This window comes from Myotis nattereri (genome assembly GCF_964212035.1).
Source record: "Myotis nattereri genome assembly, chromosome: 5".
In the NCBI taxonomy this organism is placed as follows: Eukaryota; Metazoa; Chordata; class Mammalia; order Chiroptera; family Vespertilionidae; genus Myotis; species Myotis nattereri.
Genome location: NC_138080.1, coordinates 82,308,817 through 82,336,409, shown reverse-complemented (window position 1 = coordinate 82,336,409; position 27,593 = coordinate 82,308,817). Strand labels below are relative to the sequence as shown.

General features: G+C 42.9%; 1 protein-coding gene across 6 annotated transcripts in view; it reads right to left on the bottom strand.

The window, feature by feature from the left end:
- Positions 1 to 27,593, bottom strand: part of LOC308518975 (protocadherin alpha-C2) — a gene marked incomplete at its 5' end in the record, with an annotated part of 138,374 nt that overhangs the window by 17,338 nt on the left and 93,443 nt on the right. For 4 of the 6 annotated variants that reach the window (XM_081090824.1, XM_081090822.1, XM_081090823.1 and 1 more), the window contains 2 exons: positions 3,274 to 3,362; positions 12,642 to 12,700. In XM_081090824.1, the coding sequence (XP_080946950.1) occupies positions 3,274 to 3,362; positions 12,642 to 12,700 (148 nt within the window). Of the gene's footprint in view, positions 1 to 3,273; positions 3,363 to 12,641; positions 12,701 to 23,894; positions 26,681 to 27,593 lie in introns of those variants that run through there. The other 2 variants (XM_081090820.1, XM_081090821.1) reach the window with 2 other exon arrangements.

Below are 27,593 nucleotides of genomic sequence, written 5' to 3'. Positions count from 1 at the left end.
AGTAATTCATCAGTGGAGGAAAAACAACTGCAAGGAACACATGTGAATGAGGATCCCAGCACAGCAGGTCCCTCTCCCTTAATGCCATGCCTGCAGCTGTTGTGTGTGCTATGAGAAGATGCTGGTTCATGAGGTCTCAGACACAAGTGTAAGGCAACTCAGGAACCAGGAGGAAGCCTTTTGGAAGCAGCTGCACCTTCATCATGAAGCACTGAAGGACAACAGAAGCAATGAAAGGCAGGCTCTACTAGAAACAACCAAGCTTTTTGAAGCATTTTCCTTTTCTTTTTTTTTTCTTTTTTACAGAGAGGAAGGGAGAGGGATAGAGAGTTAGAAACATCGATGAGAGAGGAACATCGATCAGCTGCCTCCTGCACACTCCCCACTGGGAATGTGCCCACAACCAAGGCACATGCCCTTGACCGGAACCAAACTGGGACCCCTGAGTCCACAGGCCGATGCTCTAGTCCAGCGGTGGGCAAACTTTTTGACTCGAGGGCCACAATGGGTTCTTAAACTGGACCGGAGGGCCGGAACAAAAGCATGGATGGAGTGTTTGTGTGAACTAATATAAATTCAAAGTAAACATCATTACATAAAAGGGTACAGTCTTTTTTTTTTTTTTTTTTAGTTTTATTTATTTCAAACGGGCCGGATCCGGCCCGCGGGCCGTAGTTTGCCCACGGCTGCTCTAGTCTATCTGCTGAGCCAAACCAGTCAGAGCCATTTTCCTTTTCTTTGGGCAGAATTAATAAATCCCTCTCATTTCATCCCCACGAGGGTGGCTAGGGATGAATGGACTGTATAGATGTCAGGATGATCCCAAAAACTACAGAGTGTCTGTTTCTGGGCCTAGGAATGAGAACTATTGAATTCTGGTTATCAGCCAAGTCCAGCCACATCACAGATTGCTCAAAAGTATCCCAGAAAAAAAAGGAGTAAAAAGGTTAGACATCTATTAATATTATATGTCAAGCACTATATTCAGCTGTTTATTCTTACCATGGCAACTCGATAAGATAGGTGTTATTTTTATACCCAATTTATAAGGATAGGTAATTAGGAAAACATGAATTTAAGCAATTTGCTTATGCTCACCCAGCAAGTAAGTTTGGAATTGTGGTGCAGTTCAGATCTGATGCCACATCCTAATCTTAATCTTTATGCCATAGTCCCTCCAAACAGTGCAAAACATGTTTTGAGTCCTAAAACCTAAGAGTACCAAAGGACAGAGCAGAAGGCAGAGGAATATCTCTTTAACTTAGATCTTTGGTATGGAGGGATGTTGAAAAGTATGGTTAGGTCACCCATGGAGTACCTGGGAGATGTAAGCTCTGTCCAGCTCAGTCCATGAGGAATGTGATTTATGAGTCAGCAGCTAAGCACAGTCCTAGAGAAAAGGGATTACACAAGAGGGATTGGGACAGTAGGGAAGGAGAGAAATGGAAACTCCTTCCCTATCTTCTGGAAAGAAGATGGGTTCCTAAAATTCTTTTGAATCTGAAGGAGAGACCTGAGCCATATGCAAATGAAATCATCAGTACACAGTCCCTATTTCACATTTGCCTAGGCATATACATCCACCAGCATCATCACTGAAAGGAAGAATGTATTCAAAGTTAGTTCTTGGCTCACCAGTATGATCTATGAGAACAAGAAAAGCCCTGACATGAAGGTAGCAGGGCATGACTTCATGTGGCTGCTTTGACTGGCCTCACCTTTCCAGAGGCCTCCCTATCCTGAAACACTTGGCAGTCTAAACCCACCTGCTCATCCATCACTTCTTCACTCCATCATTGGCATTGGGGCTACAGATTTGTCAATGAATGCTCTCTTGCCATCTGGCAATATTAGCTCTCTAATGAATTGCTTTAACTTGTGCATTTGTTTTTTTGACAAATGTGACTTTTAGTTAAATTATGCAACATTCATAAATAGCAAATGCTGGCTGATTAGAATCAATGAAAGGCCTTAGAGTTGCCAGCAAAAATGGGCCCTTAACTGTACATGTTACTTAGATAGCTTAATCATTTGAAAGGCATCTGAGTATTTTTGGAAAGTACTTTTTACACACAAACTTATGTCATCTATTATGTATGTGAGTATGTATTTGAATTTGGATAAATTTTTGCAAGCCAGCCATGCTCTGAATATAAGTGCTAGATACACTTGGCTATGAAGCAAGACACACTTGGGTTGGATTCTACTTCTGCCACATGAACCTGGGTATGTTTCTTAACCTCACTGTGTCTCTAGTTTCTCATATGTGAAATCGATATACTAAATCCCCTGCAAGATTGTCATGACAAATAAATGAAATCACACATGTAATGTGCTTGGCACAGAGTCTGGGTATATATGGCTCAATACTTTATTAACTATTATCATCACCATGATGTTCTATTCATAGAGGATGATGGAAGACACCATTTGCAATCTCCATAACCCTTCCTTTCTGAAAACTACCACAGGAATGAGCCTCCAAAGCCATCTTTTAATTATGTAACACTGCTTTAGTGATTGGGTAAGAATAAGGAAACTACGGAAATGTGACTTGATTCAACCTGGCAGATCCTTTTTCTTGAAAATGTGAATTAGGAATTTGTCTCCATTGGTCCTCTGAACTAAGAAACTATGAGGCAGTCATGTTTGGTAATGTGTATGTTAAGGCAGTGAAGGTCAGTCTACAGAATGATGTAGTTGCGCAGCAAGAAGCAGATCCGACTTTGACTTTAAGTCAGAGAGTGGTGCCTTGGTTCTGATAACTTTCTACTTTCATGAAAAACCCCATTCCATCTATCTATCTATCTATCTATCTATCTACCTACCTACCTACCTACCTATCTATCATCTCCCTTTTGCTCACTACTTTGAATGGGTTTCCATTGTCTTCAACCAAAAGATCTTTGCTCCCAGTGTCATTTTTGCGCATGAAGCCACCAAATTTCTGTGAAACTTGGAGAAGCTAAACATTTGAAAGTTACCTGATTATTTTAGAAAATCACACACACACACACACACACACACACACACACACACACACACACACACATGCGAGCACACTTTATATTATCTGTTTTTAACTCCTGAAGGACATTAAGTAGAAAATCGAAATAACCATGTATGTAAGGAAGTCATACATGTAAGGAAGTCATACATGTAAGGAAAAGAAAGAATAAATAGAGAGCCATTAACAATCCTGGTCTTCCAAAAACAGGTTACCTTATCGCTTTCCAGAACCCAAACAAGAAGGGAGAAACCCTGGGTCTTTACCTGGAGTTGCACTGGATACTGTTGGCCATTGCTGATCAGATCCTCCTGGTCCAGCCCGTAGAATGCCAGCCTCCTCCAGGTGCACGGAGCTGAGTAAACACATAGACCCAAATAACAATTAGACCACAAATGCCTTTCCAAATCTCATTCCACCCTCAGAAAGTGCTTATACATCTCTGGAGACAGGGCTGCAGCTAACACATTCTACTCATGCTCGAACAGAAGCAATTACTGCTGAGCAATCACCTTGCAGAAACTGCAAAAGCATTGCTGACTTACTGCCTGCTATATTTAGGCACTAAGCATGTTTTACTTTTATGGCAATTTTGGTCTTCATTAATGCCATGGTCTTCATTTAATCTAACTGGAAACCCATCGGAGGGCTAATGCTGTTTTAACATCTTAATGCTGAAGCAGATGAGGAGAGCTTGTTCTCAAAAGCCCCCAAGCCTCTCTTGCTGGTTCTCTTGTTTCTGAATTCTCTATAGCAGTGGTTTTCAACCTTCCTAATGCCGCGACCCTTTAATACAGTTCCTCATGTTGTGGTGACCCCCAACCATAAAATTATTTTCGTTGCTACTTCATAACTGTAATTTTGCTACTGTTATGAATTGTAATGTAAATATCTGATATGCAGGATGTATTTTCATTGTTCGCAAAGAGGAAAACACACAAAAATTATTTGCTGATAAGTGTAATATTGTTCCAGTTTGGCTACCCAATTAATTCTTTTTTTTAATGAATTACTTTTCTTCTTCTTTTTAAAAATATATGTTTATTGATTTAAGAGAGGAAGAGAGAGGGAGAGAGAGATAGAAACATATAAACATCAATGATGAGAGAGAATCATTGACCGGCTGCCTCCTGAACACCCCCAACTGGGGATCGAGCCCACAGCCCAGTCATGTGCCCTTGACTGAAATGGAACCTGGAACCCTTTAGTCCACAGGCTGATGCTCTATCCACTGAGCCAAACCAGCCAGGGGTACCCAATTAATTCTTAACCTTATATTCTGTTTTACCCTTTCTGTATCTTTTAAAAAATATTTTTTGTTGATTTTAGAGAGGAAGGGAAAGGAAAAGAGAAATAGAAACATCAATAATGAGAGAGAATCATTAATTGTCTGCCTCTTGCATGCTCCCCACTGGGGATGGAGCCCGGCAAGCCAGGTATGTGCCCTGCCTGGGAATTGAACCGTGATCTCCTAGTTCATAAGTCAACGCTCAACCACTGAGCCAATCTGGCCAGGCTCTTTCTGTATCATTCATTCATAGATGACTCAACCTACATATAGGGACTAGAGGAAGCTTAACACCACCACTCATGGGTCCCAGTTCAGAAGAGATCAATTCAGCCTGAAATATGGCAAGGAGTGAGACATGAACTGGGAGACTATTAGAAGCAAGTGGAAATAGAACATAAACTGCTCAAGAGTGGAGAGAACAGTGTAGTCATTTGTGTATATCTAATGCTAGCACATATTAGACTTTCAAATATTAGTAGGATGAATGAAAGAAAGAAAGGAACAAATGGGACCCTAAGGGTAAATATCATCCAAGAAAATCCTCACCAATATTAGAGGACTCTTTTAAACTAGACATTCATTAATTTTGCACGTTAAGTTGCTAAATTAAACTTACACTACTTTTTGAAGGGGTTATATGAGGCAACAGAACAGGCAAACTTGAACTATGTGGGAGAAGGGCATCTACAAATTTAATATTCTCTTACTCTTTGGAAAATCAATTATTAGGCTCTGACCTGTTGCTATTATTCCCTTCATCTACACCTTAGAATCTTCTCTTTTTTTCCAAATATTAATATCCTTCAGGTGTTCCTGGATTTAAGTTATATGGGTTCAATCAGATTCATTCTGAAGATGTAACTACCCTAGAACCAGCTCAGCTCAAAGCAGAATTTTCAAAGGAATAGTAACATGATGCCTGAAGCTGGAAAGGCCAAGAAGCCAAGCACATGTATAAAAAAGATGCATAATTCTAATATATGGTTAATGTACTACATTGTGAGTAAAAACTTACATTTAGCTTTATTTCATTTTCATCCTACTTAAATCTATATCTTAATTGAAACCTGAATAGGAGCATATTTGACTTTTTTCCATTTAAAAATGGGATAAGGGTGTGATATGTTTTAGTATTTCAATTTAAGTGTAACTTTTCAAGTGTATCTCATCACTTGGTACTTTTGAAGTAAAGCACTAATTCAATAGGGAAAGAGTTCGTATGGTAAACCATGCTTTTTCCTGTTGCGTAGCTCCAACACAATAGCTCGGATGTAGGCAAAAGCATAGCTGGTCTCTAACAAACACAAAAAATCCTTCTGATATCTACTCTATGGCCTCTGCATAAATGTTTTGGGCCTAAAATTATGACCCAGGTTCCAATGTAACATCTCACCAAGTCAACTGCCAATGTTCAGCCCTTCACTCATTGCTTCTCATTCAGAAATGGCAGCCAGTATAATTTCTGCTCAATCTTTAATGTTATGCTTAAGAATATATTAATTTATTTTAATTTAATGCATTTTTAATAGACTAAAACTAATTTTTCATTAACTCAACATATACTTTGCATGCTCTGTCTTTAAAAATCGATCTAGGTTTGGTGAAGATCAAGTTAAGAGTTGCCCAGAGCCCAGCCAGCATGGTTCAGTGGTTGAGCGTCTGTGGGAAACTGCCTATTGTCTTCTCTAGCAGAGGTGTGGACAAGGAGCCCAGAATGCTGGTGACCCTTAAAGCCCTGGCAAAGGTCAGAGCTGTGCACCCACTGTTTAGTCCAGACAATGGTAGCTGAAGCAACTTCCCCACCAGATAGTCATGTAAATCCTTACTGATAAGATAGTCTGTCTGTTACTGGAATTTGCCTGCCTAAGGGCTATAGGTGTATCCCAAACTAAATAAAAGGATGGCAAAGCCTGAACAAAAGCGGAGTCCATTCTCTTGGGATGGGCTCTCGCCTGGCCCCCCAATTTCCAAGTTATTTTCTGTCTCGACTCTTTCATTTGTGTGCGCTCCCTCTTCCAGATCCTGAACCCTGAACTCCTTGGGACGTAGGGGAACATTCACATCTGGCGCCTCAATGGGACATCTGGAAGAGAAGACTTCATCTAGAGTGAAAAAACGAAGGTTCACCGTATAGATGGGGGAGAATTCACCAGATAGGTGGGCACACTGTATAGGTGGGGAGATATTTCACTGCACGCAAAGCCCATGATCAGCTGCAGAATTTGCAATCTGTAAGTAGAGTGGGAACGTGTCTTTCTAGCCAGGCTAATGAGGCAGAATTCAGCTTAAAATATATTTGATGGTCTTTCCAAGTTAAATTTCAAGGCTATAAGCAAGGGATGATTTTTGGAAAACTCCAAGGGCCCGGAGTGATTCAAAGAATTTGTTCTCTCTTCTTAAAGGAAATATTTTTGAATTTAGCCGATTTAATATACTTGAAATTGCATGGAAAGCTTTCTCAAATAAAAATTAATAACTATAGTTTACTTATATTTTAAATTTTATGAAGGTTTTGGCCTCTAAGAAGGGCAAAATAAAGTAACAATATATTTCTTAAATACAGCCAAATTTTTCAGATGGAATTTTAAAAGACCCCAGCCCATTTTTATTTTTGAATAGTTGATTGGGAATATACTGAAATTCTAGAGAGAGGCAGTTCCTGAACCAGGGATAAAAGACACTGCTTTGGTAATTTTTAATGCTGGACATTCTCTGGTGTAAACTTTTAGTGTATTCTGCGCACCTGTATAAGAGTGTTGATGTTTTTGTGTCTCTTTGTTGTTGTTCAATTTATTTAAAAAAGAGGCCCGCCATGGCGCAATGAAGGTGAAGGCCCGCCAGGGCCGAGGTGGGATCCCGAAGCCTCTCCAGTCCGCCGAGGGTGCACCACTGGCCTGTCTCACCCGCCGCGCCGGGGAGGTGGAGCATGAGCGCACGTGCTAGGACCCAAAAGATGGTGAACTATGCCTGGGTAGGGTGAAGCCAGAGGAAACTCTGGTGGAAGTCCATAGCGGTCCTGATGTGCAAATCGGTCGTCTGACCTGGGTATAGGGGCGAAAGACTAATTGAAGTTTCCCTCAGGATAGCTGGCGCTCTCGCAGAAAAAAAAAAAAAGAAGAAGAAGAAGAAGAGGCAAGTCCCGCTTTGGGGAAGCCTAGCTGTGTGTGGTGGGGTTGAAAGCGTGAGAGAGATTACAAGAAAGTCCCAGCAGCTGCCAAGAATTCTTAATCTTGGGGGCTCTTCTTGCTCTCCCTCTCAGGGTTCAGCCACCAGAAACAACTAGTGAGATTTCTGCTTGTCTGCAATATAATGTTGGCTGTCTATCTCTTAGAGACTTTGGTTTGCTCTTCTCTTGTTTATTGTGAGGATAAACAAATCATCTTTTCTGTCAAAGAACAGTTTAGACAGCTGCCATTTTGGACTGCCTGATTTGGCAGTCGCCATACTGGCCACATGGCTTACCGCTCCCCTGGGGGCCGCCATCTTGAAACAGCAAAGGCCAACCCTTCCCTTTGAATTAGCCAATTGAGAAAGACCGTGCGCCTGAGCTCCAATCAAGAGCAAAGGACAGGCCGAAACCGGTTTGGCTCCGTGGATAGAGCGTTGGCTTGCGGACTGAAAGGTCCCAGGTTCGATTCCGGTCAAGGGCATGTACCTGGGTTGCGGGCATATCCCCAGTGGGAGATGTGCAGGAGGCAGCTGATCGATGTTTCTCTCTCATCGATGTTTCTAACTCTCTATCTCTCTCTCCCTTCCTCTCTGTAAAAAATCAATAAAATATAAAAAAAAAAAAAAGAGCAAAGGACAGGTCACGTGCGTTAAGGCACTCTGCTTCAGAAAGGAACTTGCAAAGTTTCAGAGCCAAGTTCAAACAGGAAACTTTCAGGTAGGGTAGCATGTGTCCAGTCAGGGACACCAGGAAAGCCAAGAGTCAGGATCCCCCGTGGGGGCATCTGCCAGTGATACTCTGTGTATTTGCATTTCACAGATTGGGAGTTTATGAATTATTTTCAATGCTCAATACACTGCTTGCAATAAGCCATGTGCCTCATTTTAAAATTTTACATATTATTTATTCTTTATATGCTGAAATCATAATTGAATCCAAGTAAAGTTTAGGAAAATTACTAAAACCTCCCATAATCCCTCTGTATATGCAAATAAGCCAAAGGGGATACTCTTTAAAAATATAATTGCTAATATTTACAGGGTAAACTAAAGGTTGTTGTTAAAATACTAAACCTGACAGTAATTACAGTCACCATAAATGAAAAATCACTTGAAATATATGGCTTTGTGGTAGTATTTGTTAAAATCTCAAAAAGCAACCAAGTTTATTACATTTGTTGCTTGGTGTAAAAAAGAAAGAAAAGTGTCTGGAAGGAAATAAAAAGAGGTTTCCTTCAGATGTCTAACTGTAATTAAAAATCAATATATTGGGCCTCATAAGCTAAAGTAAGTAATTTGTGTTTTGTTTTGTTTTTAAATATATTTTATTGATTTTTTTACAGAGAGGAAGGGAGAGGGATAGAGAGAAACATCGATGAGAGAGAAACATCGATCAGCTGCCTCCTGCACGCCCCCTACTGGGGATGTGCCCGCAACCCAGGTACATGCCCTTGACCGGAATCAAACCTGGGACCCTTCAGTCTGCAGGCCGACACTCTATCCACTGAGCCAAACCCGTCAGGGCAGTAATTTGTGTTTTTGCCTCCCTAAACAAAGTTTATGTAAAACAAAGTTACCCAAAGATTAATAGAAGAAATTTAATTAATGTCATTTACTGTCCATAACTTAGGACAAGTAAAGTTAAAAAATAAACCTTATTTTAGATTTATTTAAATTGGCTAATTAAAATAAATGAATATTCATAAAAGCTTTGTTGTACTGGGCAGGAAACTGTTCCTGAAGCATTAACTAATTTTTTACTAATGGCTTATCTCATAGTAAACTTGCTTAACATGCAATGAATCCAAAGCAGTCATATTTCTGTGCAGAAAATTAAAATTAAAAAGTTATCAAGACGCCGAAACCGGTTTGGCTCAGTGGATAGAGCGTCGGCCTGCGGACTGAAAGGTCCCAGGTTCGATTCCGGTCAAGGGCATGTACCTGGGTTGCGGGCATGTCCCCAGTGGGAGATGTGCAGGAGGCAGCTGAGTGATGTTTCTCTCTCATCGATGTTTCTGGCTCTCTATCTCTCTCCCTTCTTCTCTGTAAAAAATCAATAAAAAATATATTAAAAAAAAAAAAGTTATCAAGACTGCATTGCAAAATTTCCAAAAGCCTTTTAATATTATTTAAATCAAAAAAGAAGAGGGATAGTGTAACAATCCCCTGTGAGTAAATTACATCAAGAAAATTTTTTACTTTAAAAATTATTTTTCACTTGTAAAGCTGAAGACAAGACACCCATGAAAACAAACATGGTGTCAAAATAAGCCAAAGGAAAATGGTTTGGGCACAATGAAAAGAAAGGATCCCATGTCTAGTTTATAGAAAAGAATCTTTTATTAACCTTTGGTCGAGAATATGTTTGTATATTTCCAGAAAACTCCTCTAAGCCCATGTGGATTCCTGCAATAAGGGATCCCAGAGAGCAACTGACCAGATTGCTCCAGCCACGAAGACAAGAGGAGAAACAGTCCAGAGATGGGAGATGGTGAAGACGCCTTGCCATACTAACAGTCAGCAGCTGTGTGTTGTGACAGGTTGCCCAGGACCAAGCCAGAGAAGGTCAGACCTGCACTGCCACCGTTTGCCCACCATCCTGAGCTAGCATATCGTTACTGGCATGTACACATAAGGAACTGTTGGACATTGAAATTGGGACACAAAAAACTGTTGGCCCAGAAAGAAACTTACAACAGACTGATTCCTTGGATGCCTGGCAGCAATTTAAAAAGGACATGACATTTGCCTCTCAGCATATGTCACTATTGCTTGTATCATTTTTGTTCTCATGTTTATTTCTAGTCTGCAGATGTAGAATGAAGAGTCTTAAAAGGACTCAAACCCTTTTGGGCAGCACTCATTTTTCAAGATTTTTTAAGGAAAAGAAAAGGGGGAGATGTGGGAAACGGCCTATTGTCTTCTCTAGCAGAGAGGTGTGGACAAGGAGCCCAGAATGCTGGTGACCTTGAAGCCCTGGCAAAGGTCAGAGCTGTGCACCACTGTTTAGTCCAGACAATGGTAGCTGAAGCAACTTCCCCACCAGATAGTCATGTAAATCCTTACTGATAAGATAGTCTGTCTGTTACTGGAATTTGCCTGCCTAAGGGCTATAGGTGTATCCCAAACTAAATAAAAGGATGGCAAGGCCTGAGCAAAAGTGGAGTCCATCCTCTTGGGATGGGCTCTCGCCTGGCCCCCCAATTTCCAAATTATTTTCTGTCTCGTCCCTTTCATTTGTGTGTGCCCTCTCTTCCAGATCCTGAACGCTGAACCACGTGGGACATGGGGGAACATACACAAGCGTAGACCTATGAACCAAGTGGTCACAGTTCAATTCCTGGTCAGAGCACATGCCTGGGTTTTGGGCTCGATCCCTAGTGTGGGGCGTGAAGGAGGCAGCCAATTGATGATTCTCTCTCATCATTGGTGTTTCTATCTCTCTCTTCCTCTCCCATCCTCTCTGAAATTTAAAAAAAAAAAAAAATTGTTGCCCAGCCCTCGCTGGTTTGGCTTAGTGGATAGAGCATCAGCCTGCGGACCCAAGGGTCCTAGGTTCAATCCCAGTCAAGGGCATGTATCTCAGTTGCCGGCTTGATCCCTGGCCCTGGTCCGGGGCCAGTACGGGAGGCAACCAATCCATGTGTCTCTCACAGTGATGTTTCTTTCTCTCTCTCTCTCCTTTCCTTCCACTCTCTCTAAAAATTGATGGAAAATATCCTCGGGTGAGGATTAACAAAATAAATAAATAAGGCTCTATGACCTAAAACAACAACAACAAAAAAAACCCAGTTGCCCAGCCCAGCCAGGTGTGGCCCAGTGGTTGAGCATTGACCCAGGAATCAAGAGGTCACTGGTTCGATTCCAGGTCAGGGCATATGCCCAGGTTGCGGTCTTAATCCTCAGTGTGGGGTGTGCAGGAGGCAGCCGATCAATGAATGATTCTCTCTCATCATGGATGTTTCTATCTCTCTCTCCCTCTCCCTTTCTTCAGGAAATCAAATAAAAAAATATTTTTAAAAAAATGTTGCCCAGATATTTTGAAGGGCTTATGTTTGAAGTTTATTTCTTCTTTAAAACAAAATCCCTTTGGTGGCAGTGGCCATTGGTTTCTTGGCCCTCCCCTTTGGTTTCCAAAGACGCTCACAAATAATGAATCTTTTACTTGGCCCCATGGCATAGATACTACATCAGCTCTGGTAATAACGGTTGTTAATCAATTACTGTCAAAGAGACAAAATAGAGAAAGCAACATTATATTTAATCTGAGTCTCAGAGTAATAATATTACTCTAGATTAATATAAAGTAAGCTAGATTTGGTCTCCAGATATTTAATAAAGGCCCTTCACATGGCTCATCCTCGTAAGAGCCCAAGCCATTGATGGCCATAAGATAGCAACAAGATGGAAAAGATAAAAAGACTCTATCTAATAGGGGTGAACATGAATAAGAATAATTATCAATTATTGTGGCTGACAGACCATAACTATCAATGTGCAATAGCAAATCAAGGTAGACAACATGTACACATATATTACACAAAGTACTCAAGTCGAAACATATTAGTATTATTACAACTTTTACAAGGGGACAGAGCCCTGGCTGGGTGGCTCATGGTTGGAGCGTCATCCTGTACAACAAAAGGTTGTGGGTTTGATTCCCAGTCGGAGTACATACCCAGGTTGCAAGTTCAGTCCTCAGTTGGGGCACGTACAGGAGGCAACCAATCAATGTTTCTCTCTTACATTGATGTTTTGTTTTGTTTTTCTCTCTCTCCCTCTCCCTCCCTCTCTCTCTAAAAAATAAAATAAACACACACACACACACCAGATCCTCAGGTAAGGATTTAAAAAAAAAAAAAGAAGGAAAAGGAGAAAGTATAGATAGAGAAGGGATAAAGGAGTTGGAATTACTTCCTCATAGAAATTCTAATGAGAGAATGAATACAGCAGCCTGTCTGCAATTTTACAGAAGACATTTGCCAGCACTTGAGAAGCATTTGGCACTGACCACTTCCAATGTTTCAAGGAATAGACACAGAGAAAAATAATTGCATTCCCCTGGCAGAGTGTCTAAAGCTTCCTAGTTTTGACAGCTGCTTCCGGAGACATAGTTTATCTGAGCTATACAAAGTTCAAGTTACCACTGAGTGAAGGAAGGAGAAAAATACATACCTGTGCATTCCTGCTCTCAGGGAGGCAGAGTAACGCCAGTCAGGATTGGGCTGTCGTGGCTGCAAAATCACAAAGGGAGTTTTTGTTAATATGACCAAACAATAATCTCCTGGTGATGATGTTCATTGATTAGTTGTTTCTTAAATATTTCCATGCATCTAAAAAAAAAAAGTACTGAAGGAGCCTTTTCATGTGTCACACTAAGGTGATATCCATATATATAGCAGTTCAGGAGAAAATTAGATGATCTCGTCAGGGTCCTTGCACCGGCTAAATATCACAGAAAACCAGATTTAATGATGCTGTGAGGACCAGCTTCAGCTTCCCCTCACTCAAAACAGGTCTGTGTTCTTAAAGCAGCACTGTGGAAGGGCTATCTGTTTTGAGACAGGAAACGCTTTTGTTACTTTTGCCCTAAATGCCCCACTAGGGGCACATCTCCAGTTTGGCGTTTGAGCTGTAACAGGGCACATGACTACACAGGCTCTGCAGGTCTGGCTGGACTGCAGAGCACTGCAATCTGCTGCTGGATTTGTAAACTGCAGCGTGTTTGACCCAGGACAATGTGCCCCGTCATCATGCCAGCAACTGGTAACTGACAGCCTCCTCTGCGGATTGAAGAGGAATGCTAGGAAGAGGAAAGCAAACCACGGTGCAGTTTGGCCTTGTTTTGCTACATAATCCTTTCCATGAAATTCCCTCCTTCTCTGAGTGCTTGGCCTCCTCACTCAGTTACTGTTCACTGAGCTCTAATTGTTTCACAGGGAATCGCTGACATGTAAGAAGATGGCTCATTCTGCACCACCAATGTGTTGGAAAGATCTGCTCCCATGTGTCTACAAACTGTCAATCCAAAGTGAAGGAGACAAAGAGGAAAACATGAGCAACTAAATACTGTTCGGGGAGTTATGTGCTGAATAGAAACTACTCAGGAATCAGTGGGTACAAAAATCAATGATCATCGCTATCTTGTATCAATTAGCAAAAGTTTTATATGAAAAACCTATGATAGATGTTCCTCTCAAAGTGGCCCTGTCACGAAATACTGAGTTCTATTTGAGTGAAAAGATGAGAGACAGAGGTTGTATTTTATTTTTTTCTTTGGATTATAATGATCATATTTAGTAGACACAAAGCCAGAGTAATACCAATAAACTATTTCAAAATGTCAATAATTCTTGTTCCTATCATAGTTCATTCACAGGATGCACAGTATTCCATAAACACACTTCTTCCCAACATCTAGAGCAGTGATTAGCAGTTCAACTTCCAGAAAGACTTTGAGATGGCTAAATGATATTCAAAGATTCAGCCAAAGTCAAGACCCAGGAGAAGCTACAGCTCTAGGATACTTTAAATGTCTCCATGCATTAACTGTCCTGTCTGGTCCTTTCCACTCTATTGGCAACATATGAATATGCAAGCTGCTTCATCTTTGTTTTATTTTAAGTTCACAAAATGCTATGGATAATCTATATAAAGTAGCATAAAACCATCTACAGACAAAAGGAGGGGGTTCCCATTTTATATCAGTGGTGTTAGAGGGAACAGAAGAGAAGATATTTGCAAATCCTTTTATAAACTTGAAACTATGATGGAAGTACTTTTTATTAATCAGATCATCACCATCTTTCACCTTACTGTCAGCAGTCTTAGCATCAGCTTGTCAATTGTGAGAACCTTCCTTCAAGAAAGACTTTGACATCTGTTGAATGAATGTTGCCAATTTTTCAATGATTGGGTAACATTCATGATGAAAATTGCTGCAGCTTGATCTTTGGAATGAAATCACCAGCCTCATTTTGCTGAATGGCAAAGTTCTAGCAGGATTGACCAGGAAATTCAGTTCCTCACACAAACTCACTTCCTCAGCAACATTTAATTTGTCATGCTGCTATTTTCTAGAATAGACCGTTAGCAACAAGATGCTTCTGATCTTCATTTGCCAGAATCATAGTTATGATGGCAGTAAGATCAGGCAGGAAAAAGGTAAGGAAGAAAGCAATAAATGTTTTAAGTATCCACACTAGGCAATGGGATAAGCACTTTTACATATTATTGCATTTATCCTAATACATTCTTTGTTACATAATACATTTTATAAAAATGATTTATCTGTTTTGTTCATAAACCATGAGTATCCAAAAATATTCATAATACATAGCTATGTCCTTAGAGCCTAGCAGGATTCAGATATTTTTAGGTTTTTAAAATGTTTTTGAATAAACTATCATGCAACATTACTGTACTTAAATTATAAAAATGAGAAATATGAGTTTTAGAGAGATTAAGTTACTTGCCTAATTGGTGGATTTGGCTGATAGTTATGCTTAGGTCTCCCTAATGTGAAAGTTGTGTTTTAAATAAATTTACATGAAATTATACATTTTTTTCTTTTTTCTCTGTTTTACTTCTGAATTTCCCAAATATTGCTTTATATTAACATAATACAAAATTAAAAGTAATAAAATGTACACAGATTTTATCCAAATTTGATTAAACTTGGAACAATTTCAAGTTGAAAGGATGATTTCTGATACATTTGACACAGTGAACACGTATACTAAGGCCTTGAACTAATTGCCATTATTTAATTCTTGGATGGTACATCACAGGACTATGCTTAATTTCTATTGGTGAAAAGCCCCAGTATGGTCTATTGTTCCAAAGCTTAGTCCTTTAGTAGAATCATGGTCACAAAATTCCAGATGTGGAGAAACTCAACTAGGTATTCTATATGGGTGATATAGTTTAATTAATAAACAAAACCCATTTAAGGTTCTATCCAAATTACACAAAGATTTTACTTATCCTGAAATGATATTTTTGTTATTTTTACCATAGAATATTTGATCTAAGGAAAGCTGAATCACTTTTTCCAAGACAGATATAAAATAAAATAGGTTAAAAATACCCTATGTCTCCTGGCCAGAGTGGCTCAGTAGTTGAGCGTCAATGACCTATGAACCAGGAGGTCACGGTTCAATTCCCAGTCAGGGCACATGCCCAGGTTGTGGGCTTGGTTCCCAGTAGTGGGTGTGCAGGAGGCAGCTGATCAATGATTCTCATCATTGATGTTTCTATCTCACTCCTCCTCTCCCTTCCTCCCTGAAATCAATAAAAATATATTTTTAAAATACCCTATGTCATTCATAAAGTCATAGGACTACTCAGGAAATAATATGCTATCTTCTTATCATGAAAATTCATACTGAAGCTATCAATAAATGGCCCTCTGAAACATGAGACTAGATGGAGCATCTCATTTTCCTTCCTAATAGGACTCTATTAAGGATGTATCCACTGCAGATTTTTCACAGTGATATTCTGTGAACACTGATATAATCAATGATAGGCAGAATCCTAAAATTGCCCCCAAGATCCACACACCACAGTGTATATGCCCTGAATAATCTCCAAGACTGTATATGATGGATCTTACTCCATATTAGGTTATGTTACATGGCACAATTGACTTAAGAAAGGAGGATCAGGAGAGAAACCAAGATGGCAGCATAGGTAAACACCTGAAATTGCTGCCTCGCACAACCACTTCAAAAATACAACTAAAAGGCAAAATGGACATCGTCCAGAACCACAGGAAGGCTGGCTGTGTGGAAATTCTACAACTAGAAGGAAAGAGAAAAGCACACTGAGACTCAGAGGCGGTGAGGAAGTAAAGTGCAGAGGTACGGAGGCGTACCCGGAAAAGGCTGGCAACTGAGGACGCAGTTGTCTTTTTCAATCGGTAGGGAGTCTTGAGCTCCCGACTGCTCTGAACTCCAGTTCTGGGCAAGTCTCTGGGGACCCAGACTCACACGGGGAGAAATTGGACTGTCTGGCATCGGGCGGAACTCGAGGGCGGCTTTCTCTCAGAGGTGCTTGCAGCAATTACCGCGGGACACTGAGACCCAAGGCCTCTTAGGTCAGGACTGAGGATCAGCCATAGCTGTTTGCTCTGCCCTGTTGGTTCCCTGAGATCCTGTCCCACCCAAGCTGTGTGCAGAGGCTTTTGCATATGAATGGTCTGGCCCTTTGCAATCTAACATTACCTAACAAACTGCAGCTGGGTCAGACAGACCCAGAACATCCAAAAGAAGGCCCAAGGCCCCACAGTAGCTTGCATTGCTTCACAGCTTCCCCTCATCTGGGCACCTCCAAAACCCAAAGAGGAAGAATCTGTAGATCTCTCCATAGCTCCTACTGTGTAGCCTCGTGCAGAGGCTAAATTAGCACCTCCTTAGAGATCCAAGAGCCAGTGTACCCAGTGGTCAGAGTGGGACCATCCAGATTACAACTCCTCAGATCCGTAAGGGACACACTCAGGGGGCAGACTCAGTGAGCACCAAAGCCCCACTGAAGCAAGTCTTGCCCCAGAAGGCTGTCTCCAGAACAGAAGTTCTCCCACTGTAGACACAGCTGATTCTCACAGCCAATTGGCCTGGAGGTCAATTCCTCCCAGTGATACTTACAACAATCAAGGCTTAACTACAACAAGACTGTGCACAAAGCCCACAAAGGGGTGTACCAAGAGTGTCCACCTCAGGTAATTGGGGAGGCTGGGCCACTGGGCCCTAAAGGTCACCTAGCACAGAAAGCCACTCTGTCAACACAGGGAAGCAGCCAAAATGCAGAGACAAAGAAACAGGTCACAAATGACAGAAATGGAGGAAAGCAAACTACTGGATATAGAGTTCAAAACCACGGTTATAAGGTTTTTCAAGAATTTTCTAGAAACCACTGATAAATTTAGTGAGACCCTCTAAGATATGAACAAGGACCAACTAGAAATTAAGTATACACTGACTACAAGAAAGAATATTATACAGAGATCCAACAGCAGACTAGAGGATTGCAAGAATCAAGTCAAAGATTTGAAATACAAAGAAGCAAAAAACACCCAACCAGAAAAGCAAAAAGCAAAAAGAATCCAAAAATATGAAGATAGTGTAAGAAGCCTCTGGGACAACTTCAAGCATACCAACATCCGAATTATGGGAGTGCCAGAAGAAAAGAGAGAGAGCAAGATATTGAAAACCTATTTGAAGAAATAATGACAGAAAACTTCCCCTACCTGGTGAAAGAAATAGACTTACAATTCCAGGAAGTGCAGAGAACCCCAAACAAGAGGAATCCAAAGAGGACCACACCAAGACACATCATAATTAAAATGCCAAGGGCAAAAGACAAAGAGAGAATCTTAAAAGCAGCAAGAGAAAAACAGTTAGTTACCTACAAGGGAGCACCCATAAGACTGTCAGCTGATTTCTCAATAGACTCTATGCAGGCCAGAAGGGAGTGGCAAGAAATATTCAAAGTGATGAATAGCAAAAACCTACAACCAAGATTACTTTACCCAGCAAAGCTATCATTCAGAATTAAAGGTCAGATAAAGAGCTTCACAGATAAGAAAAAGCTAAAGCAGTTCATTACCACCAAATCAGTATTATATGAAACACTGAAAGGTATCCTTTAAGAAGAGGAAGAAGAAGAAAAAGGTTAAGATAAAAATTACGAACAACAAATACATATCAACAAGTGAATCTAAAAAATCAAGTGAATAAAAAATCTGATGAACAGAATAACCTGGTGAATCTAATAGAATCAGGGGCATAGAAAGGGAGTGGACTGACAATTCTCAGGGGGAAAGGGGTGTGAGGGGTGCAGGAAGAGACTGGAAAAAAATCGTACACCTATGGGTGAGGACAGTGGAGCGGGGGGTAAGGGCAGAGGGTGAGGTGGGAACTGGGTGGAGGGGAGCTATGGGGGGGAAAAAGAAGAACAAGTGTAATAATCTGAACAATAAAGATTTAATTTTTTTTAAAAAAAGAAAGGAGGATCATCTAGGAGGGACCAGCGTACTCACATGAGCCTTTTAAATATGGGTCTAGAGATCAGAGATAGATATCAGTGAGACTTGAAGCATGAGAGGGATTCTATGTGAGAGAAGATTCTCCACTTAAGTTTTGACGATGTTGGGGGCCATAGGCAAGGACTGGAGAGCAACCTTTAAGAGCTGAGAGTGATCTACAGCCAACAGTACAAAATGGGGATCTCCATCCTCAAGCAACTGAATTCTGCCAACAACCTGGATGAACTCGAAAGCAGATTCTTTCCTCAAAGCCTCCAGAAAAGAGCTCAGCCCAGCTGCCATGTTGATTTCAGCTTTGTGAAAACCTGAGCAGAGAAGCCAGTCACTTTGTGCAGGGCTCTGAGATAATAAGTGAGTATTGTTTTTAATAATTGGTAGCAATTTCTTACACAGCAATAGAAAATGAATACACAGACTATTGGTTAGATTCAAAAATGAATCTAACATTTAAAATAATAATTGTTATGTTACATATTAGTTGTCTAGTAAAGCAAATTAAAAAGATGATAAACATGAGAATTCTAGGTTAAATATTTGCCTCTGAAGCCATTTACAACCCCTAATTCACAGAGCAGGAAAGTAAAATAAATATGACTTTAAAAGAGACCAAATAGGTTTCAGTACAACAGAAAATACTAGGTTTGCTTAATTCTGAATGCACAGCCTGCTAACACAGCAGTTAGTCTCTCACTCACAGTTTCACTTCCCTGGAGCCCAGAGTTCCAACCCTGCAAGGCCAGAAAGAAATTAAGGCTGCTTATGTGCCAAACAACTAACATTTCTCGTCACCTTTGCAATGTTAAATATTTCTTTGCATTTCTCAAGTCCAAATTCTTGAAAGAAAAACTTGTATAACATTTAGGCTCACAAATTTAAAACACTAAGAATTTCTCTTGGCCTTTGATTATTGAAATCCTGATTAAAAATGACAATGCTCAAAATTTTATATAAATAAGCTAAATTTGTATTCACACTATAATATGCATGGGGACAGGTGAAGTCCTACAAAAGTCACAAAGACACTGTAAATCCCCATTAAATTTAGTTCAACGTCTGGGGCATGGTGATGACAATTTTTCCTCAAACATTTACAAACTGATATCATCCTGACCTCCAATTGAAAGCAAAAATCGGTGGCCAACCAAGGCAAGTATCCAGAACTGACTCTGCTCGTCTGTCAAGCAGACAGCATGCCAATAGACCATTTATAATATGCCAGACTGTGTCCCTGCAGAGTGTTCTGAGGTAGACCAGATGCCCATATGACGGCTCACCCCTGGGTCAGAGGAAAGGGTAAACCAATGACATTCAAGCTACAGTAAATAGATTTCTTCATCAGTCAGAATATGAACAAGATAAAGAGACAGAGAAGAGCTCAGCCATGATTCCATCTGGCTCAGCATATCTGCAGGAAAGGGAGAAAGGAGGTAATTTGAAGAAATTATTATATTATCATACAAAAGAAAATTAACCTTTTTTCAGAAGGACAGTCCTATAACCAATATGGAAATGGCAAAACAAAACAGCCTCACCCACTCAAGGATGAAACACTGGAATAGGAAGCTCACAGATACAATTTCTTCAGCTATTCTGACCATTGTGCACTACTCACAAATTTGCCACCATAACACTTCGCACTAAGTGTAAATTCTGTTCCAGGACAGAGTCACCAGGGAGAAAAGTTAGTCCTGGGGGAAATAAATTAGGTGCCACTTAACAAAAAGTGTTAACTCTCCAGGCCACTGCACCTAGAATTGGGGTAAATCTGTTTACACAGTGGCTGAAATAACTGAAGATTTGGTGACTACTAATTGTTTTGAAAATAAATGAAAGTGAATGCAAAACAACTCGTTTCTGCTCGTCTTTTGGCAATTTTCACATTTTGTACCAACTGGTCCCACGGAGGCCCCGTTAAACAAATCCGCCCAGAGTGCCCAAAGGGACTCAGCAGTAGTCACAGGACCACAACTGCACAGAATTCACCTGCAGATTTGATTCCTTTACTTGGAGACTCTGAAAGCAGTGCTAACCACATTCAGTATCAGGTTTTCAGAAATCTCTGAAGAGAAATTCTGCCCTATTCCCAAATAGTTACTTCAAAAACCTCATTGCCCAAGTGGTTCACTGGGGAGTAAAACTCATCAAAAGATTAGAGTCTGCTGTTAAATGCTGATGTTTAATAAGCAACAAGAGAGAAATCAGAGAAAGGACCAAGATAAAAGATCTTAATAGGTTGTGCAAATTGTAAAACAAATAAACAAGTAAAAGTATATTAGCTTGGTAGTAACATTTTTACTCATTGATCCTTCCATTTGTGACCTACTTCTACGCAAGGAATTACTCTTTTTCCAAAAGCAATTAATTCACATTACTAGGCGAACCTGGTAGTAACCTAAAGGCCTGAGAATCCCATGTCAGAAGGAGTATAAGCATTGGGATTCTTGCAAACTCATGCTATTTCAAACAGCACAGTCCTTGTAGCCAGACAGACATGAGTTAAAATACTACTAGCAGAGTGACTCGTATGTCACAACCTCTCTGAGCTTGTTTCCTCACGTTATTGATCAATGTTTAATGTGATTTACAAGTAATGAAACCATACATATATTGCAAAGTAGAATACTTTCATATAGCAGGGTAGTCAGTGCAATTTCCCTTACTCATCCTCTCCGGCTTCCATCTGATTTTAATGTAGGCACATGGCCTTAATTGCACCCCAGGACCCTCCTGCCATCTGCAGTAACTAGGTGTGGAAAAGAGAAAGCCTAACATGGGAATTTAGCAGGTTGATTAGCAGTGATGACTTTCAGAGTTGACTGATTTTTGTTGCCATTTTGCCATGCTATGACAATGTGACACTCCCTCCCCACCACTGCAACAATTTCAGGAGCTGTAAGTCTTAAGGCCCTTCACTGGATTTCCCAAAGTGTCTGGCAGAAATTTGCCTTTATTAAAATCATGCACTCTCCTGCCAAAATCCCACAAGAGCAAGCACTTTTCTCATCGAATTTGCTTCCTAGATGAAAGGTCTGTATACCAAAGTACACATTAACACATAGGTCAGTGTAAAACAAATAGTTCATGTATCCAATTGCCCCAAGCTTTGAGCCAAGAGATAGAGAGTAAGCTTGTCATTCCCCTGAGCTTCCGGCTTACAGCTGGTGGCAAAGCTTGTCTGGCCTGCTCTCCACCCCTCTTCATCATCTGTGGCCTACCCTAGGCCCAAGAGGGTTTCACAGGAATTTGTTAAGCAAATATCTTACAGCATCCTTATTTAAAGTCAATTCCTTTGACATGCTTCCAAAAGCTATGATCTAAAGAATTCTAGAAGTTCCTTGATTTTCCCTCCTGTTTTTCTTAATCTTCAATCTGCCTCCCATGGCTGCTCAGCACTGACTAACATCAGGCTCTTCTGCTAAATCTGCCTACAATGAACACAGAAAATTCTCTCAACCCATCTCTGGTTTGTTGGGGCGGGGGGGACAGGGGAGTTCTGTGCATATGCATTACTTTCCTCAAGTTTAGCATGGATTTAGAATGTGAATCTATGCACATTAATAAAAAGACAGCAAAATGGCAATGAAAATGCATCACAAAATTATAGGAGGGACAATTACTATTAACTGATTTTGTAGTAGCTCTAAAAGTCCTAGCTACAAAGTAGTTGTGTAAGAAGATAACAATTCATCCCTATTTATGGGAAAATTTTGGGCTTCTGAAATCCAAGTTTAAAGGATCACAAAGCAGATTTCTATTATTTCAAGCATGCTTATTGAGACAAACACCTATATAAACACATCCACACATGCATGCACTGTCCAATAATTTACAGACATTCTTTACAACAATGAGCAGATGGCCTTATGCCCACTTAAAACTAGTGTATTTACAAACACCTGTCTTTCATGTACAGTAAGCCATCCATTTTCCAAGGCATTTGTAGCTATTGCAAACTAAATATTAGATCCAGAAAATGAATGTGTGCTTTGGAACCTGTTGAAGAATTGTCATTTAACTTAAAGACGCAAGGGGCTTGCCCTGGCTGGGTAGTTCAGTTGGTCGTCCCAATACACCAAGGTTGTGGGTTCGATCTCCGGTCAGGGCACATACAAGAATCAACCAATGAATGCATTAAAAAAGTGAAACAACAAATCAATGTTTCTCTTCCTATCTCTATCTCTCTCTAAAATCAATAAATACAAATTTTAAAAAGAAGACAAGAGGGGCTTGAAGAGGCTAGTTCACATCTCATCAAAACCTTAGGGATTATCAACAGGGAATCAAAAGATTACAGATTGTATTTAAGCTAAATGCAGGGAAATCCTCTTACAATGAATTCACTATATGCCAAAAAAGGTGACTAGTAGGAGAATTCTTTCCCCCTCATCTTTCTTCTCAACCTTATTCCGGTCTTCAGCATATCCCCACATCCCTAACCCACTCATTATCTCCCTGGTCCAACCAGACAAAAAGTGGTTCTCTGTCTCTCTGCTTACCACCATTCATTTCCTCTGGCAGCCCATACAGAAGAGTTACCACAGCAAACCGCCAAAGTAAACTTTGGCTTCAGGGTGAGGTCCACATTCTTTGGTTATATCACCTCTGCCATCAATTTCCAGAATACCCTATCACATTAGCTCAGTGCAATTACTAGAAATATTAACTGGATAATTTTCACTATAGATGATCCAAGGTATAAACAGGAACAGCCTTCAGAGGTGATCACCACAGCCCCTAGAGGTTTCAGAGCTTTTAAAAACACAACACTCCTATAGCATTTCAAAAGAGAACTTTCCCTTTATATAACACTAGAGGCTCAATGCACGAAATTCATGCAAGCATAGGCCTTCCATCCCCCGGCTGCCAGCACTGGCTTCCCTCTGGCACCTGGGACCCGGGCTTCCCTCGCAGCCCGGCTTCATCTGGAAGGTCATCTGGAAGGACGCCCGGAAGGATGTCTGGTCTAGTTAGCATATTATGCTTTTATTAGTGTAGATTATTATAGACAGCAGAGGCTATTTCTCCTTGAATCTCATAATGTTATGCCCTATAGCATCATTTTATTCTCAAGCCTATACTATTTCTCTACAGAGCTGTATTTTAACATCAAATATTTAAGACTAATCCTTATTTCTCAAGCGATGTTATGGTCTTTCTGAAAAGAAAATGGAAAGTAAAACAACTGTCTAGTACTACTTTTCTACAGAGGAAACAGCAGATTATAATCAAAGCACAGGTACTATATATACTCAGTTTACCAGATAACCCCTGTCACTGTTAATAGCCTAATAAAGCCATGTACATGATACTGGGGGCAGAAGGGGTGTGTGAAAAACGCATGACTTTATGGAAGACACCCCCCCCCCCAACTACTATCTCACCTCATGTTGAGAAATAGCCTCATTTTTTAGAATAATCAGGTTCCCAGAACTCTGTCCACTTTGGCCTGCGAGGTGCCTGTTGTCACTTGCTGCTGCTTGAGCTCCCCCAGGCCCAGGTCCTGTCTGCGCCCCTGTGTTGTAAAACATGAAAGTGTCACTCCCTGAGCCTGCTGTCAGGCAGGCCTTGTAGCAGTAGGTCTTAGTGAGGGAGCCATTCCCTCGCACCTCAATGAAGTGAGGCTGCACTTTGAGGCCATGCGGTATCCTGGCATCAATATTGTTATTGGCCTGTTTGTACAGTTCTGCAGAGCACCGCTCCCTCACTCCACAAAAGCCTCCACAGCAGGCGGTGCCATATGCAGTGTAGCGGTAGCACTTGATGATGCTCAAAACAACGATTGTCAAAAGAAATATAAAAGACACTGTGCTTAATGCTATTATTAGGTAAAGTGTAATTTCAGAGAATGTCCGAGGACTCCTAACATGTCTCTGAGTGTCAGGGAGGGTTTTGGAAACTCTATCCACCACAGCTACTGTAATGGACACAGAGGCTGACAGTGATGGCTCTCCATTGTCTCGGACCACCACGGTCAGGTTGAAAGTGGTTCCACTCTCATCTCCCATCTTCCTGGTAGTCCTAATTTCTCCTGTGTGTAGTTCTACTTTGAAAAGGTCCAAATCAGAAGTCTGGGCCAGATGGTAAAAGAGCCAAGCATTTTGCCCAGAGTCTGAGTCCATGGCTATGACTTTGGTGACCAGGTAGCCAGCAGGGGCAGTCCGAGGCACCATCTCAATGGCTGCTGACGAATTGGTTGAGGTAGGGTACAGGATGTAAGGGGCATGGTCATTCATGTCCACCACATACACGTTGGCGGTCACAGTGCTGCTCAGTGGTGGGCTCCCCTTGTCTTGGGCCTCCACGGTCACAAAGAACTCCCGAAACTTCTCATAGTCAAAGGAGTTGACAGCATAAAGGCTGCCACTGGCACTGTCAATGGAGACATAGGAGGTGACTGGCAGCCCTTGAATCTCCCTCTCCAGGAGGGAGTAGGTCACCTCTGCATTCTCCTTTTCGTCTGGGTCTGTGGCTTGTACTGTGCAGAGCAACACCCCTGGCAAATTGTTCTCCTGGACGTAGACGGAGTAGGTGTCCTTCGGGAAGCTTGGTGGATTGTCATTGATGTCAGAGATCACAACCTGCAGTGTCCTCTGGGATGTGAGCGGTGGTACTCCCCCATCAGTGGCTGTCACTGTGATGTTGTAGGCAGCCACCCGCTCCCTGTCCAGCGGGCCACTCACCACCAGTGTGTAGGAGTTTCCAAAGCCATTCAGTCGGAAAGGCAGTGTGGCCTCGAGGCCCAGGCTCACTTTCCGGTTGGGGCCTGAGTCTTGGTCATTGACACTGAGAAGGGCCACCACGGTGTTGGGTGCAGCATCCTCAGGCACCGGGCTGTACAGGTCTGTGAGCACCACTTCTGGTGCATTATCATTCACGTCCACAATGTCCACCAGCACCTTGCAGTGACCCACCATGGGCACTGGACCCCGGTCAGTCGCCTGCACATAGATCTGATAGGAAGAGGCCTCCTCATAATCCAGCGCCCCACTCACCCGCACTTCCCCTGTGCTGGCATCGATGCTGAAGAGCTGCCTCTCCCTGTCCGACGTGTAGCTGCTCAAGGAATACCGGAGCTCTCCGTTGGAGCCCTCGTCTGGGTCTGAGGCATTCAGCTTCACCACCAATGTGCCTGGGGGCGCGTCCTCGCGAAGCTGGACGCGGTAAGTGGACTGGTCGAAGGAGGGAGAATTGTCATTAGTGTCCAGGACACGCACGGAGATCTGTGCCGTGCCCGAGCGGGCTGGGCTGCCCCCGTCCACAGCTGTGAGAACCAGGTGGTGCCAGACTGCCTGCTCTCGGTCTAGGCCCTTACGCAGCACCAGCTCCAGCACCTTGCTGTTCTCCTGCAGGGGTTTCAGGTCCAGCTCGAAGTGCTCGCTGGGGCTGAGCTCGTAGGTCTGCACCGAGTTGGCGCCCACGTCGGGGTCCTGCGCGCTCTCTATGTGAAAGCGCGCTCCGGGCGCCACCGACTCGCTTACCTGAAGCTGGTAGTCGGGCCGCGGGAAGCGCGGCGAGTTGTCATTGATGTCCAGTACCTCCACCTCCACGGCGCTCACCGCCACGGGGTTGTGCGCCAGCACCTCCAAGCTGAGCAGGCAGCGAGGCCGCTGCTCACACAGCGCCTCCCGGTCGATGCGCTCGTTGACGAAGAGCGCTCCGCTCGTCAAGTCCAGCTCCAGGTAGCGCGGGCTGGGCGAACCCAGATGGTTGATGCGCAGGCAGCCTGGCCCCAAGCGCCGCAGCTCCAGCCCCAGCGCGCGAGCCACGTTGCCCACCAGCGCGCCAGGTGCCTGCTCCTCCGGCACCGAATAGCGCAGCTGGGCGGCCGCTGGGCCTGGCAGCAGCAGCAGGAGAGACAGCGGCGGCAGCAGCAGCAGCAGCCAGGGCATGGGCGGCCGGAGTCGCACAGGCTCTGTCGCCCCAGATCTGCTGCGCGCCAGCTCCATAGCCGCTGGCTGCGGCGGAGGCAGCCGGGCAGGGCCGGAGGCAGCAGCTTCCCCAGCCGTGCTCCACGCCCGCCCGGCCCTGCCTCCGCTCGTGCAGCCCGGCGCCCGCTCCCCGCGGCTCACGCGCTAGCAAACGCCGGGGGCCGCTCCCCTCGTAGGCCCTCCGGAGGGCTCCTCGCCCCGCCGCCCTGCTGACTCCCCATACCCCATCTCCTCTGCTCGCCTCCCAGTCGCTCAGCTTGGCTTCGCTTCCAGTAGCCACCGCCGCTGCTCCTCCAAGGGTGAGGGAAAGGAAGCAGAGGGGAGGGGGGAGGGCTCTGCTGGTCCCGGTCCGGGTCCGGGTCCGGGTCCGATTCCGCACCGAGAAAGCGAACCGCGGCAACGCGGACTGCTCAGTCGCTCCAGCCACTCCAGCCCCAACTCCTTCACTCTGGACCCAGCGGATCCCAGCAGACCGCGGGAACGTGGCCACTCCCTTTCTCCCTGCCCCCACCGTCCTGCTCATCCAATCTCCACGGCCCCTCGACTGCTGAACGGGTCTAGTAAGGAGATTATTGTGGGAAAAGCAGCTGTCTCCACTCCCCAGGAAAAGATTTCCAAGCGCAATTTAGGAAAATAAACTGAAGGCCTTAGCTGAGTAGGGCACCTGGATGGCGGCTCCACATTAAAAGGAAACAAACGCACGGGGGCGGGCGAGGGGGGGGGGCGTGCTCTAAGGGTTACTGATGATGGGGGTTGATTATTTGCCTGACCCCAACATTTTCCCTGGAAAACCATAAGTACTGCAGAAAGTGTGAAACTTCTAGGGCGGGGGGGGGGGGGGGGGCGGCGCCGGGGGGCGGGGGGGACTGCCGTCTTCTTTCAAACCTAAAACTGGGATCCTGGGATTCAACACTCAAGTCTGATCCTAGCCATGTGGCCCTTCCTTGGCAAAGAAACAATATTTCAGGTTTTAATTCTCTCTTTAAAAATTTGGCCCCAGGAAGCTGCAGGCTAAGGCTCTTATTTGACCCCTTTTGATCATAGTGGGGGGATCTGATAAAATTTTAAAGAGATTCTTTCCTCAAGCTTTTCCTAATTTTACTTCAAATATTTTTCATTTGTCACCCAAGGCATTTTCTTTGTTCTTTCGAG